Raw genomic sequence first — 16,157 nt, forward strand, 5'->3', positions numbered from 1 at the left:
TACTCTTCCTCTTGTTCCTCACTAACAGTGCAACCTCAAGCTTTTTAAATGCAGGAGCTCCATAGTAGCAGACCAGCACTGCCTCAGTGTGCAAACAGGAGCAAAATTACAGTGACACTGCAGTCAGGCCTGCCTCACTAACTCAAAACAGCTTCTCTCTTTCTAAAGATTCAGTTTCCCAGAGACTGCACAGGTGAGACAGGAGAGCCCCTTCAGGGCATGTGTGCGTGTGACCAGGAGAAAATTCATCCCTATGGATCTCTGGAGCTAAGCACACACTGAAGCACTTGAACTCAAATTTTTTTTTAAAAATTAAGCAACCACAAAGCAAACAGCCCTCAGAGATAAACAAATGTTACCAGCAAATATGCAAAATGGTTTAAAACTAAGATGGCAGTATTTAGGATTCATATTGATACAGTTTTCCGTTTTCTTGTCCATTTCAGGTTCCTTTTTTGCGTTTTCGTTGTTTTTTTTTTCCCATCTTTGAGGTGCTCTGGTTGTGTAGGAGGCTTGAGGTTTCAGGTCTGTGGCGTAAAGTCCAAGTCCTTTAGCAGCAGAGTGAATTAATGGCCTTCAAGAAAAGTCAACAGATAAAAAGACTAAACAGATCTTCCCTCCATTCCTCTCTACCTCCCTCCCTCCCCTGCTCCAAAGCTGAGCACGGAAGAGGATCGAATCAAAGAGGAGAGGCGGCAGGAAGTTAAAAAAAAATTAAAGACAAAAAAAAAAAAGGGTGACCCGTAGGAAAGGAAGTGGAGTGGAGAGTTGGCATCCGGAGATGAAACGCCTTGAGAGATGAGCTACGGCAAGTGTAGAGGCCTCAAAAAAAGACCTAATAACTGAAAGTGGAGATATTTACCTCATTGAAACATTTCATTCAGTTCTAATTCTTCGATTCCAGTGTAATTCCAGTGTAGTTCTGTAATCAATACTTTCAGATTTGAATATGTACATCACGTTATAGAAGCAAAAAAGGAAGAAAAATGATAATAAAATCAATTAAATTAACTACAGAAACGAACAAATCTCACTCCCTGTATGTACTGCCTCTTGCAGGTCTTGGCGAGGCACTAGACACATAAGGTAGTGGAGGAGAGGGAGCCGTTTTTCTCTCCCCCCCAGGACAGAAAGAGTGAGGGGCTGGGACACACAGGGATGGGAGTTTCGGACAGGCTGAGGTATTTCCAGGTGAGCTCCACCTGTATATTCTTATGCATAAGTTACACAATTTTCTCCCCGCAGCAAAAAAGAGTCGTTAGGGGAGGAGAGGTCAGAGCGAGTGGAAAAAAAGTGCTTCAGAACACAGAGCGCATTTATTTACAGCAAAAGCAAAGGTCTTTTTTTTTTTTTTTTTTTTTTCTTTCTTTCTTTTCCTTACATTTTCTCTTTAATCGTTCTTTTTTCCCAGGCATCTTCTTTAGCCTCGATTCAAGAAAAGTGTCTTCATTTAGTTAGTGCTAAACTGGAGTATTGGCACAGCATAATGCCTTCTTTTAAGTAGGTTAAGAACAAAAGAAAACAGAAATCAATGGCTTTCAAAAGCAGAGGGGGATTTAAAAGGAAAAATAATGTGATTTAAGACTGTTTTAGTAAGTAAGCCTAGGGGCATTGAGGGGTAGAGGGGTGTATGATTCACAGGATCAGCACACGCATACAGCAAAAAGTGCTGTACAGTGCTCTTTTCTTCTCTGATGCAGCACCCCACCAGTGACACCCCTATTCACCCTCTTGTATTCCTCGTCTTTCTTTACCTTCCTTTCTCTATCTTTCTGGAAAAGCTCCATCCAGTCAATCTGAATGTGTTAGCATGATGATGCAATGATCGGCGTCTCTCTTCAGATATCTTCAGATATCTTCAGATCTGTAGGCTTTTAGGGATGAGGAAGATGGTTGGCAATGACAGGGAGAGGCTGGCCAATCCAATAAGCGATGGAAGGAGAGATAAAGGGGGAGGGTGAGAAATGGTGGGATGAGAGGAAAGAATGTGCGGTTCAGTTCTGTTGCAGTATGAGGTTCTCCAGCTCGTCTGCGGAGCGCAGTAAGAAGGCTGCTGATTCGCGGTAGCCGGCAATCAGCTGGCGCACAGCTGCCACTTCCGTATGGCTAAGCTGGGCAGAAGTCCCACCTCCTGCACTCCGCCCAAGACTACTGCTGCTTGACGTAGATGAGTTTGAAGCCAGAGACTTCATACTGAGATCAGTAGGCCCTAAGGAAAGAGAGAGTCCGAATAAGACATCTGAGACTAAAATACAGGGGTAAATGCTTTGGAATTATTTAAATACAAATCTTGTACAACTACTGTACTGTTTTCTAGATACTTAGGATTTATTTTTTCAAAATCTGTTACTTGCTTTATTACCAAAGATCATTGTGAACTATATATGGCAGACATCTCATTTTAAACCACCCACATCTATTACAAATAGAGGCTATTCGAAATACTTTGCCCATTTATGTTCCACTGGCTTCAATAAGGCACATAGTGCTTGGACCCTGTTGATTGCCACTCGCACTGCAATTTGTTGAAGGTCTTTTAGCTCTCATTAGTTCTGTAAGGCTTCAGAGAAATCAAGTTCTACATTAATTTCTGACACGAACTAAACAGAATATGGTTGTCTTGGCTGCTTTCAGTGATGTAAACTTTTTTGCACACTTCTCAGAAGCTATTAAAGAAAGTAGTTTTGATTTGTCTATAAAAATGACATGCTGGCTGTGTTCAAAATAGCCTGCTTTAAACTGCTCGGCTACTGATTCTGCCCAAAATAGTAAGTAGTATACAGTATGTGGCCAGCATTAATTTCTTCAGTATGCCAGATAGCTGGATGCTGTTCTGCTCTGGAAAACTTTCCAGTATGGCACCAGAGCCATCTACGTGATACACTGACTCATGGAATGCATGAAGCCTAATGTGGGTGGACGTAACCACTGACGTAACTACCTAGATATTTTTAATATCTTTGCATTCAGACTTTCTTTTATGCATTAAAAATGGAAAAATGAAAAATTTGACCAAATCCTGCTGCACTCCACACAACATTGAAGCCACACCAGCTTTCTCTGCTTGCCTCAAGGTGGGTTTGCCTATTTAAAAGTTAGCTTTCTCCATAACGTGGATAAAACAATAACTCAGCCAAACGATATGCTAAGCATCAGCTTTTCAGGCTCCCATGTGGAGCCAAACTTCTTATTATTCAGTAAAACTAGCACATATTACCAATTACGAATGTAATGAAAATGAAATGATTTGCAATAGGAGCAAAACAGGTGTGTCTGGAAACCACCCAGGTTTACTAAACAGATGAACCCAAAGGTGACACCTTTTGAAGTTTATTTGTAGCTTTAAGGATGTGTAGAAAACAACTATCTGTCGGCTGGCTGAATAATGATCCTGAACTGTTGTATGTAGTTCACAGTACTGTATACAATACAGGGGTTCACAAGAATGTATGCAAAAACAAGAACAAGACAGTACAATAAGCTAGCCATAATGATATCAGTAATGATACACAACATAATGAAAAGAGTTTATTGACTTCATCACTTAAGACAAAAAAAACAAGCTACTCCTGAAATGGATTAATTAGATTTGATTGACTTGTAGCACTTCCTAGATGGAAGCAGTCAAAAAAGACAGCAAAGCCGGATGAGAGGAATCTGAAATTATGCTCTCTGCATGCTTAAAGGCGCGGTGAATATAAATAGAATCGAGTGAAGGAAGAGATGTTCCAATTATCCAAAGAGCTTTCAAGATCTACAGCAGTGTTTCTCAGCCTAGTCCTCAGGGGCCAACCAGACAGTGCACATTTGGCTTTTTTCTCTGCTCCTAACACACCAGAACCAAGCCATTAAGAACACTGAATACCGGTTACAGGTGTACTGGGAGCTGGGATTCAACAGAAATGTAGACTGTCTGCTGGCCACAAGGACTGGACTGAGAAAAGCTGAACAAGTGGACAAGATGAAATCTGTGGTCCTGCTAAAAACACTCGATTGAGCACTCTTTAACCTGTCTTGTATCAGAGGATGCATGCTTGGTAACTTGACATACAACAGACTAGAGAAATTTTCTCACCATTGCTCTGGGCTGTAGGGGTCGTCAAAGAGATAGGGTGCTGCATGCTGCCTCCCAGGCCACCATAAGCACGGTAAGTGTACCCAAGGCCTCCGTTGATGTACAGCTGGTCCTGGGAGTAGGCTGAGGCTGCCAGAGAATATGCAGAGTGGGTCACCGGCTCACGAGAGATAGCCTTATCCAGAGCTATCTGATCTTCCTGAAAGACACAGAGAGAGAGAGAGAGAAACACTGTTTCAGACATGTACATCCAGACTTTTACCACTGAAATGTATTTGTAGCTCATTTAACTTCATGACCCAATTTCAAATATTCGACCATTCATTCTCCGGTGCAGCCTGAACTGTACTGAACTGTAGGCTCTGCATATGCCAGATGTTTATATTATAACCAGCTATGCAAATATAAGCCTTATCATTTATTTCAAGCTGCACTATGTAAGATTTGAGGATTTAGAGACCTCTTTGGTGAAACTTTGTAACTGCATGCAACATGTGGAAAAACATTTTGTAACATCAGTTACAGCTGCTTCGGACCCCTTCACCAAGCAGACAAATCTGATGATTGCATGTTGGAGTAGTAACTTGAAAGACATTCCAAAATGTAAGTGAATGATCAACTATTGTCATCATACCTTTGTCAGTATAATATTGATTATGTATTGAGACTAAACATCGAGCCAGGCCTCCTTTTTTAATCTATGCATTTGGCGCTAATATGTAAATACGACATATGACGTGGTCCGAAACCCCCCATCCCCAGCAAAATCTGCACTGACACCTCTGACCTTTAAATGACTATTTCAGGCTTTACAGGACTCACAGTAGTACACACACATCATATTTAAGCATGTTTTCTTCTCCTGATTCAGTAATACTACTCATTTAAATTTCAACAAAAAACATCTTATATAGCTTTTATCATATGCTCTGCTTAGGGGTTCGGTTCTGGTATCTGTTCCGTATAACTGCATTTTCCCAAATCTAACACATCTGATTCAGCTTATCAGCTAATTATCAAGGCCTTCATGAGCTGTGTTAGAGAAGGCACAACGTAAAATGACCAAAGTATGGGGTCTTCAGCAACAGGATTGGGAATCAATGGTCAGAACACCCCCCAACCCTTCACCCCAAACACACACACACACACACACACACACACACACACACACAGATACTGACGTGTGTTTGGTAGACGTCCATCCGCATCCTCTTGGCAGCATTTCGTGTTTCGCTCTCACAGGCAGCAGCCAGAATGTTCTCTGCCATGGCTGAGGTCAAGTGTGGCGGCGTGGGCCGAGTCTAATAGCACACACACAGATTTACCGATAACAAGTTCAGAATGCTGCCCAGCAACTTCAATCAATTCTCACAATATTGTCAACAGAATGCTAAATGAAATGCAAAGTTGTGGGTTTAATTGGCCACAAGGGGTCAGTATATAGTAGATGAAAACAGTCAGCTTTAATAATTTCATAAGAAAAATTATGGTCTCTAAAACAGTAACTTTATACAGTCATATGCAAATACTGAGTACCCCTGGTCAAATTACATGTGTTGCTAATTTTCTAAGTGAAAAAAATGAACATATCCTTAACAGAGAACACATTCTTTACATTTTATTGGCTGAAAAAAATAAAACATAACTACTAAATGTGGTCTGTGCAAGATTTATGGCATGTTAATATATTTTTCAAAAATCTGATAAATAGAAATTGTGTAGGACAATTTGCAGAAAAGTGCCATATTTAGGTATGGTAACTTATTTTCACTGGAAAAACAATCTGCACAATATGTAATTTGACCAGGAGCGTTCAATCTTTGGTATATAACTGTATGACAAGGAAAAAAAGTTTAAAAATATATTTTTATAATAATAATCATTATCATTATAATAATACCATTCCACCCCATATGTAAAGAAAATGTAAAGCATACATTATGTACTTTGGTGTTTGGAATAAAACAATGTATTTGAAACAAAAACACACAAGTAACAAAACAATACACAGCCCCCCCCCCCAATGGGACTGCACAACTACGTTCACAAATGTATTAATTGTCTATTGTATTCAAGCAGATTGGCTGTATCAAAATCAAAAATGGACATGTGCCTCAAGATGATATACATGACTAATGTCTTTTAGTGTGTTTAACTGACTTTTATTTTCAAACAATAAAAAGCCATTTTCTGGCATTTTATTTCCTGGAGCATCCATCAGGAACCGTACACAATGTAACAGGGCAGCTAGAGTTCCTCTTACAAATGAGGGCATATGAAAACGACTGAGCAGTCTGTGGATATATGTGTCACTGTACCTCCATGCCGTTTTTCTTCATACGGCGGCAGGATTTGAGGTAGGTGCGGATACGTTTGCGAGCGCGTTCCTGAAACTCTGGAAACTGACGGCTGCAGGACTCGATGATGGCCTGGATCTTCTCTTTGGGCTGTTTGGAGATGGGCACCATGCGGTCCAGGTTTTCATCCACAAACAGTCGCACAAACATCTAATGGACAGATGAGATATAATGCTTTTTAGAAACTTTTTAATAGCAACTGTAATGCATTTTAAAGAGCATCATACTGTGATGTAAGTATGCAAATGTTCGAGCATTAAAAGATGTTTTGTTGATGTTCTCTTCTACAAAGAAAACACTTCTGCATATTTTTATCTACAATTACTGTTTATTTGCTGACTTTAATATGGGGTGGGGGGGATAAAAAAATAAAAAAAAACATGGCCTGTGCAAACGTAAAATTTTACATTTATTTTCGGTTTAACTCAGCAAATAAACAGAATGTTACATAAAAAAAAAAAATTATTAACTTACAGAGTTTAATAATGCAGAAATCAGTGGCATTTCCATTTAGATTTATACACTTACATTTCAGACTATTAGGACCCACAAATTTACTGATAGATTCAAATGTAAATGGTAAAAAATATATATGTTTTACTCACATTAAAAGCCTTCAGCCTCTCTGGGTCCACTCCCTCCGTATCGTTAATCTTGTCACTGTCATCGTGGTCGTCATGGTCATCATCATCATCATCGGCAGCCTGAGAGCGACTGACTGTCAGGTCCTCAGCACACATCTCCATCTTTATGGAGTCATAGCTCCCTGAGCCATAGTGAGGAGACTGCATACATTCACAAAACAACACCAAAATGAGATTCCCTTTGGTCTGTACACTTGTAGAGAAAACAAGATGAAAGAGGTTTAAATGAAAGAATGCAGCTTTGTGGGCTGGATATGTTGCTGAAAACAACAAGCTCAAGGTCTACCTGGCATGTTCAATTCCATTTATGATTCAGTGCATGTGTGTAAAACTCAACATCACATTCCTTCTTGTTATTCATGTCAGTTCTTTGTTGCATTCCTTCTCCTTGTCTCATCAACTGCATAAACAACTCATCAAAGGTCTCCAAGGATGCTAAATAGTAATCTCCAACAAAAGTCCAAATACTTGATCCATCCTCCAAACGTGTGTGTGTGTGTGTGTGTGTGCGCGCACCTTGTTGCCGTAGTCCCTGATGTCTCTGTCGAGGTGTAGGTCTGACGCCAGTTGGGGTTTGGAGAATTTTCTGCGGAGTTCCTCTGAGTGTTCAGGGTTAAATGTGGCTAGCATGGTGGCGGCAGTGGGCAGAGCCTGGCCCACTCTCTCTCTCAGGTTCACCGGCTGCTGGTCCTCTGAGGACGAGGAGGACGAAGTCATGCTGAAGTCCAGTGGTGCGGCTGTCCCGTTCCCGTTAACCTGACTGTACGACCCCGTCACTGGTCCAGCCCCAGCTCTGTCACTCACAGCTACCACGCTCATAGAGGGTGGAGTCATGCTGTGGATTCCATTGCCACTCCCACTTTCTGAGGAAGAGTCATCTGCAAAGGAAGAACATATTTCAGAATTATGGCAAAACAAATATGCACTCTCTTTTTGTGCTGCACATCCCCATGTAAATGAATCCTTTCCGAACAGTGAGGAGCCCCATAAACAGCAAGATACAAAGTCAGTGAACTCTGCATTCAGGAATTTAACAACTACCCATCCACTCTGAAAGACACAATTCCTTCTATGTACACTGAATGGGTTCAGACTGCACATACAGCAGTGGAAATCAATTTCAGACTGACATAATCTGCTTGCTAAGGTGGTGGCGTATGAACGAGTTTCTTTCTCTCTGCTGACCAGGCTGGAATGGTGCTACTTGAAATGGAAAAGATTTCTATATCAATGGCCCTTAAAGATGAACTTGCAGCTTAGCTCCCCTTTATGTACAAACACACACACACACACACACACACACACACACACACACACAAACAGACACACAAATACACAGACACAAATACACACACACACACACACACACACACACACACACACACACACACCTTGCCTATTTGACCCCACTATTACACAGTCCTTTTATTTTTTTAATTATTTTTTAAATGTATTTTTAAACACCGGTACTGGTCTGCTTTTGAGTTGTCAGTGTGTACACTGTCTTATTTCTCCTGTTTTATGTACAAGTACATTTTTATTTTCTAAAATCTTAAAAAAAAGAAATTTAAGAATTTAAGCTTTAAGAAACCTAAAAGCACATTCAAACAGGTGGGAGCAGCAATGGAAGCATCAGAATGCAACATAGAGAGAAGCTGAACTGCAACCCTTTACTGAAGATGCATCAAACAAGAACATTTTGAAAAAACAGTCTCACAGCTTTGGAAGTGCATCCTTTTGGAAGTGCATGTATCCCACTGAAGGCTTCTTGCCTTCTGAAAGTACAGTAGCCAAGCAAAAATACAGCAATGCTGACTGCAGAGGGCACTGTGGAGAAGTGACTCACTGTAACGGTGTCATCTGTATGCAGCAGACCCAAGAACATGTATGTGTAAGTACATGCACACGTGTGAGAGAAAGCACGAGTGTGCACGTGTGTGTGCAGCGCAGTGCGGTACTGTACAGCTGTACGATACTAATCAGTTTAAAAGAGCACATTTAAACCTTAGCCAATAGAGCTCATCACCCCACCCCCACATCATAAACATTACCATACCAGTGAAATTTATCACAATATACATCTCACTTCAGCTACCATCACACTGACCAAGGTTCAGTACGTATGAAAGTAAACAGAGACAGTGAGGCTGGGCAACGCTGGGGTCAGCTTGTCCGGAGAAAAGAGGGAGATAAAAGAGGGAGGCGAGTGTCAGAGAGACAGAGTGCTGGGGGGTTGGGGATTGTGGCTATCATTGTTTGGAGAGGAGGAGCAGCCAGGCAGGAAGAGAGAGATGGAGGGATGGAGGGCGAGCGGCGAGATGCAGGAACAGGACAAACAGGACAGAGGGAGTGAAGAAAAAAAAGAAAAGGCGAAGGGAGTGAGAAACGAAAAAGAGGGAACAAGGTCAAAGTAGGGGATAGAGCGAAGGCCTGAGAGAGGGAGTGAAAGAGAAAGATGGGGGAAGGAGGGTGAGAGGATGTGGAGATAAAGGATTAGATGTTGAAGAGATGAAAAGAGATGTGTAGGAGCATAAGACCGTGACAATACACTGCAATTCAAAAACATGACAATGCCCAACACAGAAGCCTATCCATACTCTGCCCACAGACGTGTTCTTTTGATTGACCGCTGCGATGTTGAGTGTGTTACTCTTTTAATGTACACTTTATATGTGTTTCAAAGGTCATATTGTTAGAACAGACCTGGTGTAGTTTTATAACTTGTACATTTTGTTTTTGACGTAATATTAACAAACATGAAAATACAAAACAGGAAAAATGTTGTTGGCAAATTAACAATTAAATTAACAATTAAGTGACTCTTATTAGTCCCACAACAGGGAAATTTCACCTCTGCATTTTACCCATCCGTGCAGTGAAACACCACATACACACTAGTGAACACACACACACACACACACACACACACACACACACACACACACTAGGGGCAGAGAGCACACTTGCCCGGAGCAGTTGGGGGTTGTGTGTCTTGCTCAAGGGCACTTCAATCACGTACTTTCAGTTTAGGGGATCAAACCTACAACCTTTCAGTCACAAGGCTGGTTCCCTAACCTCCAGCCTATGACTGTGCTTTAAAAAAAAAAAGAAAAAAAAAAAGTGAAATTTCACCTCCAATATTTTTGCCTTTTCTTTATTTCACCATTCTTTTCGTATAATCATTCAAAATCATGTTCAAAATATATATACACAATATTTACTTCAAACACCATTGAGATGGATTATAATATAGATTCTCAGTCTAGTAAAGAATGCTGGGGTGCCTGCAGATTACACAGAAATTAGAGTAAAACGGACAAACTCGTTCAGAAGACAATTAGAAAATTAAAATTTCCCAAAATGAAAAATTTCCCAGTTTAACTAGAAAACTTAAGCCCCAATTCAAGGCAATAGTAAAAGAACTAAACGACATTCCTATTGGACAATCATCAACTTGTGGCTTTCATTATTTGGCTAACTGACAAATCCTGCTTTGTCAGTCTGACTCTATTTTGGCTTCCAACCACATGAATGAGGACACTCCACTGGATATTACCAGTGTTACATACCATTTGTGCAGAATATGGTTATCATTATAAATTATTAATGTTATAGACTAGCACAGTTGGTGATTACAATCAGGGAAAACGCAAGCAAGGCTCTGTAATGCTCACATGTGGTACTTTGTGACTAAATTTGGATCACATCAACATTATTATTCGTGATAATTGTGATGATAATATTTGAAATAAACTAACATTGTTGTTCAAGCTTAAACTACACCCATTCTATCCTTACAATGTAACTTCTCACATGCACACACAATAATCAGCATGGATAGGTGAATAGCATCCTTTGAGCACCAAAGGTTACTATCAACTCACAGTAACCGCAATAATGGAGTCATCCTTTTTCCCATTCAAATTGATTTAAGGAATCAAATTGATTTGAGAGATAATTGTATTTTCACACCTCTACAGATGAGAGTAGAAGCATTTTGGGACAAGACAGGCAGAAGCATTAGAGGAAGGAAGAGGGAAAGAAGTAGTGAGCATAGAGCAGGGAATGGGTGGCGAAAGAGGAGAGAGGTGTCAGAAAGAGCAGAGGCCAGTAAAGGGAGAGATAGAGATGTATAGAGTGAATGTGTTGGGGTAAACATGGCAGAGGCAGGCACCTATTTATTAGAGTATAAAGGGCATTCATGCGTTGAGTGGAAGGCCATCTCAACGCCTGCCAGCACTGCCCCAAACCTCTCCAGTTTCACTACACAATATAATATCAGACGTGTGTATATGTGTGATATATATATATATATATATAAAAATAAAGAGAGAGAGAGAGAGAGAGAGAGAGAGAGAGAGAGAGAGAGAGAGAGAGAGAGAGAGAGAGAGAGAGAGAGAGAGAGAGAGAGAGAGAGAGATTCTTAGATGCACTGCACGTGAACAATTGTCAAAAAATCAATTTTCAAAATTTAAATAATGTTGACGGAACGTGAAAGGCAGAACTTGGAAGTGGAGCGCCCGGACAGTCTGTAGCGGCACATAACAAAAACAACTGGATGAGCAAGAAATCCGACTCTGCATTAAAAGCCAGGTTAGGTCAGGAGTCACAACCCAAATGTTAAGAAGAGCCATTTTGTCCTTTCAACAAAGTCAAACCACCTTGAGAGACTTTTAATGTCCAGCATGTCTCAGTATGTGCTGATATAGTATTAGTTAGGCTAAAAAATATAAACGGGAGTGCTGACTTACTTTGCTCTGCTTTAAGCTTTAGCTCAGCTATACACCCCCCCATCCCTGTCAAAACTAGAACAGTTTCTTGTAAAATGTCTCTCAAGTTTCGACTACATTACAAAGCTGAAGTCGCTTCTCGTTCGAATTTTCCCGTTCCACCTTAAATTCTGCCTGAGGTGCCGAATGTATCTGCTGCACTATTTAAGGTAGAACGGGAAAATTCAAAAGAGAAACGACTTCATCTTCACAACTTATTTGAGAGAGACAGTGTCTTGTCGCAGATTTCACGTACCACAAAACCAACTGCGCCGCTTATAAATGTGAGCAAGTCCATGCAACCAGGGCTTTCGCGCTATGTTGCACACTTTGGAGCCCATTTCAAGACTGGACGCTGAATAATGTTTTACTTACACAGTGACCCACTCCACCCCACCAATCTCTACAACGAGACCAAAACCGAAGTCATAAAATCACTAAAGAAAATGGGCCGGACGGCTGTAACATGCGCTGCTTGGACATCCATTATCACTGGATCTTATTTCACCCTAACTGCGCATTTTATCGCAGATGAGTGGCAGCAATAGCAGTGAATGAGAGTCTTCTAGTTCACTTGCCACATCACTTCCATTTGATTTATTAATAAAAGATAATGGAAGTAAATTCATTATAGAGCATTACAGATACTTTGCTTTAAAACTACCCCATCCTCAGACAGTAAGAAAATAGAAATCCTGTATAGAAAAAAAAAAAGATGCATCAATAATCGTTTTCGAATCGTAATCGGATCGTGAGGTGCCTCACACACACACACACACACACTAATCATATAGCCTTGCAGTCTCAACAGACAAACATTGGCAGTAAAATCGTTGCACTGAAAAACTCCGTAACTTTAAACATGCCGCTGTCATAGGATGCCAGGACTACTATAAAATCAGTTAGTGAAATTTCTGCTAGACCTGCCTCAGTCAATTGTAAGTGCTATTATTATGAAATGGAAACACCTAAAACATTTACAGATATGCACAAAGAGTTCCATTCCAAAATGTATTACAACACCATCTTCATGAGTTTTCTGAGTGGGATTTGCACATGAGAAATTTCAAAGCCAAATGACAATTTATACCAGCTCTATCAGAGCAATGTAGTGCATTTTTTACACTGTCAAAATTTCATAAAATGGACCAACAGAAACGGTTCACAATTACTTAAAGCAACAAGTCTTTTTACCTTCTGTAAAGTTAATTTTTTAGATACAGAAGTATCTAAATGTAATAAAAACTTTCTAAGCTTAACCATAAAACTAACCCCTAACCTCAGTAACCAAAAAGGAATGATTTTAAAGCCATGTCAGCTTTAAATCTAGACTCAAATAAATAAATAAATAAATAAATAGTTACATTTAAAAAGTCAGCCCCTTTTTACAGTCAGGACATTCTGTCCTTAAAATGTACAGAAATAAACACATACAGACACAGACACAGTGTACAGTCAGACTCTTACGCGTCTCTGACTCACTGATGTGTCTTCAGAGTGTGTAAAAGTGTGTTTTAATGACAGCTGCGACAGCTCACTTTTAATGCATCTTGAGCATGCGTCTCTGCGTCTCCACTGCTGGGACTGTTTTGCGTGTGTATATGTCTGTCACTGGAGCTGTGAAGAGCTGAATGCACTATTTACCTCATTTTCTCTCTAGAAAAAGAGTCTACAGATCTTTGAAGTGCAGATGTGGTGGTGGAAGCGCTGCTGGTTTTCACTCAGTGATATATTCTGACTGGTTTAGTGAATGCTGACAGATCATTTGGGTGTTTGAGAGAATGTGTGCATGCATGTGTGTGTAAACTGTGTCTACAAACATAAATCACTGCACAGAGGAATGACAAACAAGATGAATTAAGAGGCTGATTGTGAGTTGATTTACAAACGATGCCACACAATCGCATCCTAGATATTTATTCGATTATTAGATTTATTAGATATTTACAGGCATATTGTTGCAGATTTTCCAATGCATTTCTATACTTTCTATAAAATTCAGCAAAGCAAATTTTAATTGCTCATTTACCCTATTTACACGTGGCATTACAACGAGCCCTGTATCGTCCGGAATGTTGCACATATACGTATTTAAAGGATAAGTGTAACTTAAGCATTAAACACAGTTCAGCCTGTACAGACTCCACCTACTCCGCCCCAGCACCACACCAGTGTGATGTAAAATTTTAATATTTAAATAAGGGCAAGTGTAAACATTCAGTGTCTTGATTAAATGGTGGTCAGATCACCACGATTCAATCACTGTGATTGCATGTTAATTCAATTATACAGTAGATGTTAGAATTTAAGGGCAGAGGAAGCAGAGTCTTTTCCAAATATACATACTTCCTATAATAGCTGAGGTAGAACAAATCTTCACCAGCTGCAGGGCCTTTGCCTTTACTCCAATGCAAAACTCTAAAACTGCAAATCTGTATATGTCAAGAGGAACAAAAGGCAGAATAAACTGGCATTTAAACCCTACATTTCAATGGCAGTAGTTAGAGCTTCTCCACGAAAGCAATTAGAAGTTGATATTTTATTACTTTAAGGGTCAGTTTCCCAGTGTATTGGACAGTTGATGCTGTACAAAGCTGAATATGCTGTACACTCTACACTTTCATTTACTAAAATAAATACATTCAGTAGCAAAAATGAAAATTTTGCAGCAGGCAGAGTCCTTTATAAACATGCTCTTATAATAAAAAAAAATATATATACACTCACTCATTTGAAAGCAAAGGGAATTTTTTCAGCCACTTTGAATTAAAGTTTTCTTCTGATAGCAGCGATACACACGCATATGTATGTATGTATGTATGTATGTATGTATGTATGTATGTATGTGTATAGATAGATAGAGAGAGAGATAGATAGATAGAGAGAGAGATAGATAGATAGAGAGAGATATAGATAGAGAGAGAGAGAGAGAGATAGATAGAGAGAGAGATAGATAGAGAGAGAGAGAGAGAGAGAGAGAGAGAGAGAGAGAGAGAGAGAGAGAGAGAGAGAGAGAGAGATAGAGATAGAGATAGAGAGAGAGAGAGAGAGAGAGAGAGAGAGAGAGAGAGAGAGAGAGAGAGAGAGAGAGAGAGAGAGAGATCTCTTGGATTCCTGGCCTTGGCATGACAGGGGCTCGAACTCACGATGTTATGATGACAGGGCCAACACTTGAAAGACTTAATCCTCCATTGTACACAGTATTCTGAGTGGAGATTCTCAATTTAAAGAGAAATGTAGCTTTGGGCTGTACTTAATCCCTATTTTGAAATCTCACCCTAAATGTAAGATTCTTCCATTTTAAAAAACACTAAAAAATGGGGACTTTCTTTCAACTCACAAAAATGGAGAAAATGTGTGGTGCTTTTGCAATTCTTAACAAGCCTCTGAAATTCTTAGAGCATGTGGGGGGGTGTTGACATGTTGTATTTAGGCTGGCAGAAACAATGCACACACTGTATTAGCCCTACTGGCACATACACACACACACAAACGCCGTTTCTTCCCCTCCAGCCAAGTGCCTCTCAATAAACAAACCAGAAACTTGTTCAGCTTTCCTTGAAAGTGTTTCCAAAGTAACACTAATCCACTAAAGCAGGCAGCTACTTTCTAAAGCCTCATTTCTTATTTGAGGTGAACAATGAACACCCAAAAACAATCTTCTTACCATGCGCCAGCGGTAATATGACCAACCTGGCTCGTGTCACTCAGCTGGCAGCTGTCCAGCCTAGTGTTTTATCCAGTTCTCATTCAAATCACTCACTCTAAGCCAGACGCAGCTGTGTGTTAGAGAGGACCCTGTTTCTGCTCTGCTCCTACACAGCGCCAACAGCTTTGTCTTCACTCCTCTATGCTGTGAAGCCACCACTCTCCCTACACTGGATTTAGAGCCCCTAAGAGACAGTGCACATTGATTAAAGTACAAAACTGCTGCTGAGAAATTTACACATGTACACTCTCCACTCAAAAGTTTGGACTGACCTTTAAATAATTACGGTTATTTTATTCGCCATTAACTTTTAGATTTGCAGATTTATATACTACAAATGACACACTAGAAAGTGTGTGGTGTTTAACATTTTAATGTTTTATTCAGCATATTCATCATTTGAGTTTGAACTGTAAATGATCATTAATACACTCTTATTATCCACTTAGTCATTTTTTGATTCATGATCTGCTTCAAGCTTGGACCACTTTTCAAATACAATGAAACATGTTGGTAAATATGTAGAGGTTACACTGAGAAATGCCTTTACTAGCTTCAGATATCATAGTTAACCTAGCCACACTACTGCAGATCTCTCAGTCA

General features: G+C 40.0%; 1 protein-coding gene across 2 annotated transcripts in view; it reads right to left on the reverse strand.

The window, feature by feature from the left end:
- Positions 1-451: 451 nt before the first annotated feature.
- nol4lb (nucleolar protein 4-like b) overlaps positions 452-16,157 on the reverse strand; it is a 124,088-nt gene continuing 108,382 nt past the window's right edge. For both annotated transcript variants that reach the window (XM_017710907.2, XM_037541350.1), the window contains 6 exons: positions 7,593-7,954; positions 7,038-7,217; positions 6,394-6,582; positions 5,257-5,376; positions 4,076-4,274; positions 452-2,209 (listed from right to left, as the gene is read on the reverse strand). In XM_017710907.2, coding sequence (XP_017566396.1) covers positions 1,995-2,209; positions 4,076-4,274; positions 5,257-5,376; positions 6,394-6,582; positions 7,038-7,217; positions 7,593-7,954 — 1,265 coding nt within the window. In that variant the 3' untranslated portion in view covers positions 452-1,994. The remainder of the gene's footprint in view (positions 2,210-4,075; positions 4,275-5,256; positions 5,377-6,393; positions 6,583-7,037; positions 7,218-7,592; positions 7,955-16,157) is intronic.

The sequence above is a fragment of the Pygocentrus nattereri genome, chromosome 9, assembly GCF_015220715.1.
Source record: "Pygocentrus nattereri isolate fPygNat1 chromosome 9, fPygNat1.pri, whole genome shotgun sequence".
Classification (NCBI taxonomy): Eukaryota; Metazoa; Chordata; class Actinopteri; order Characiformes; family Serrasalmidae; genus Pygocentrus; species Pygocentrus nattereri.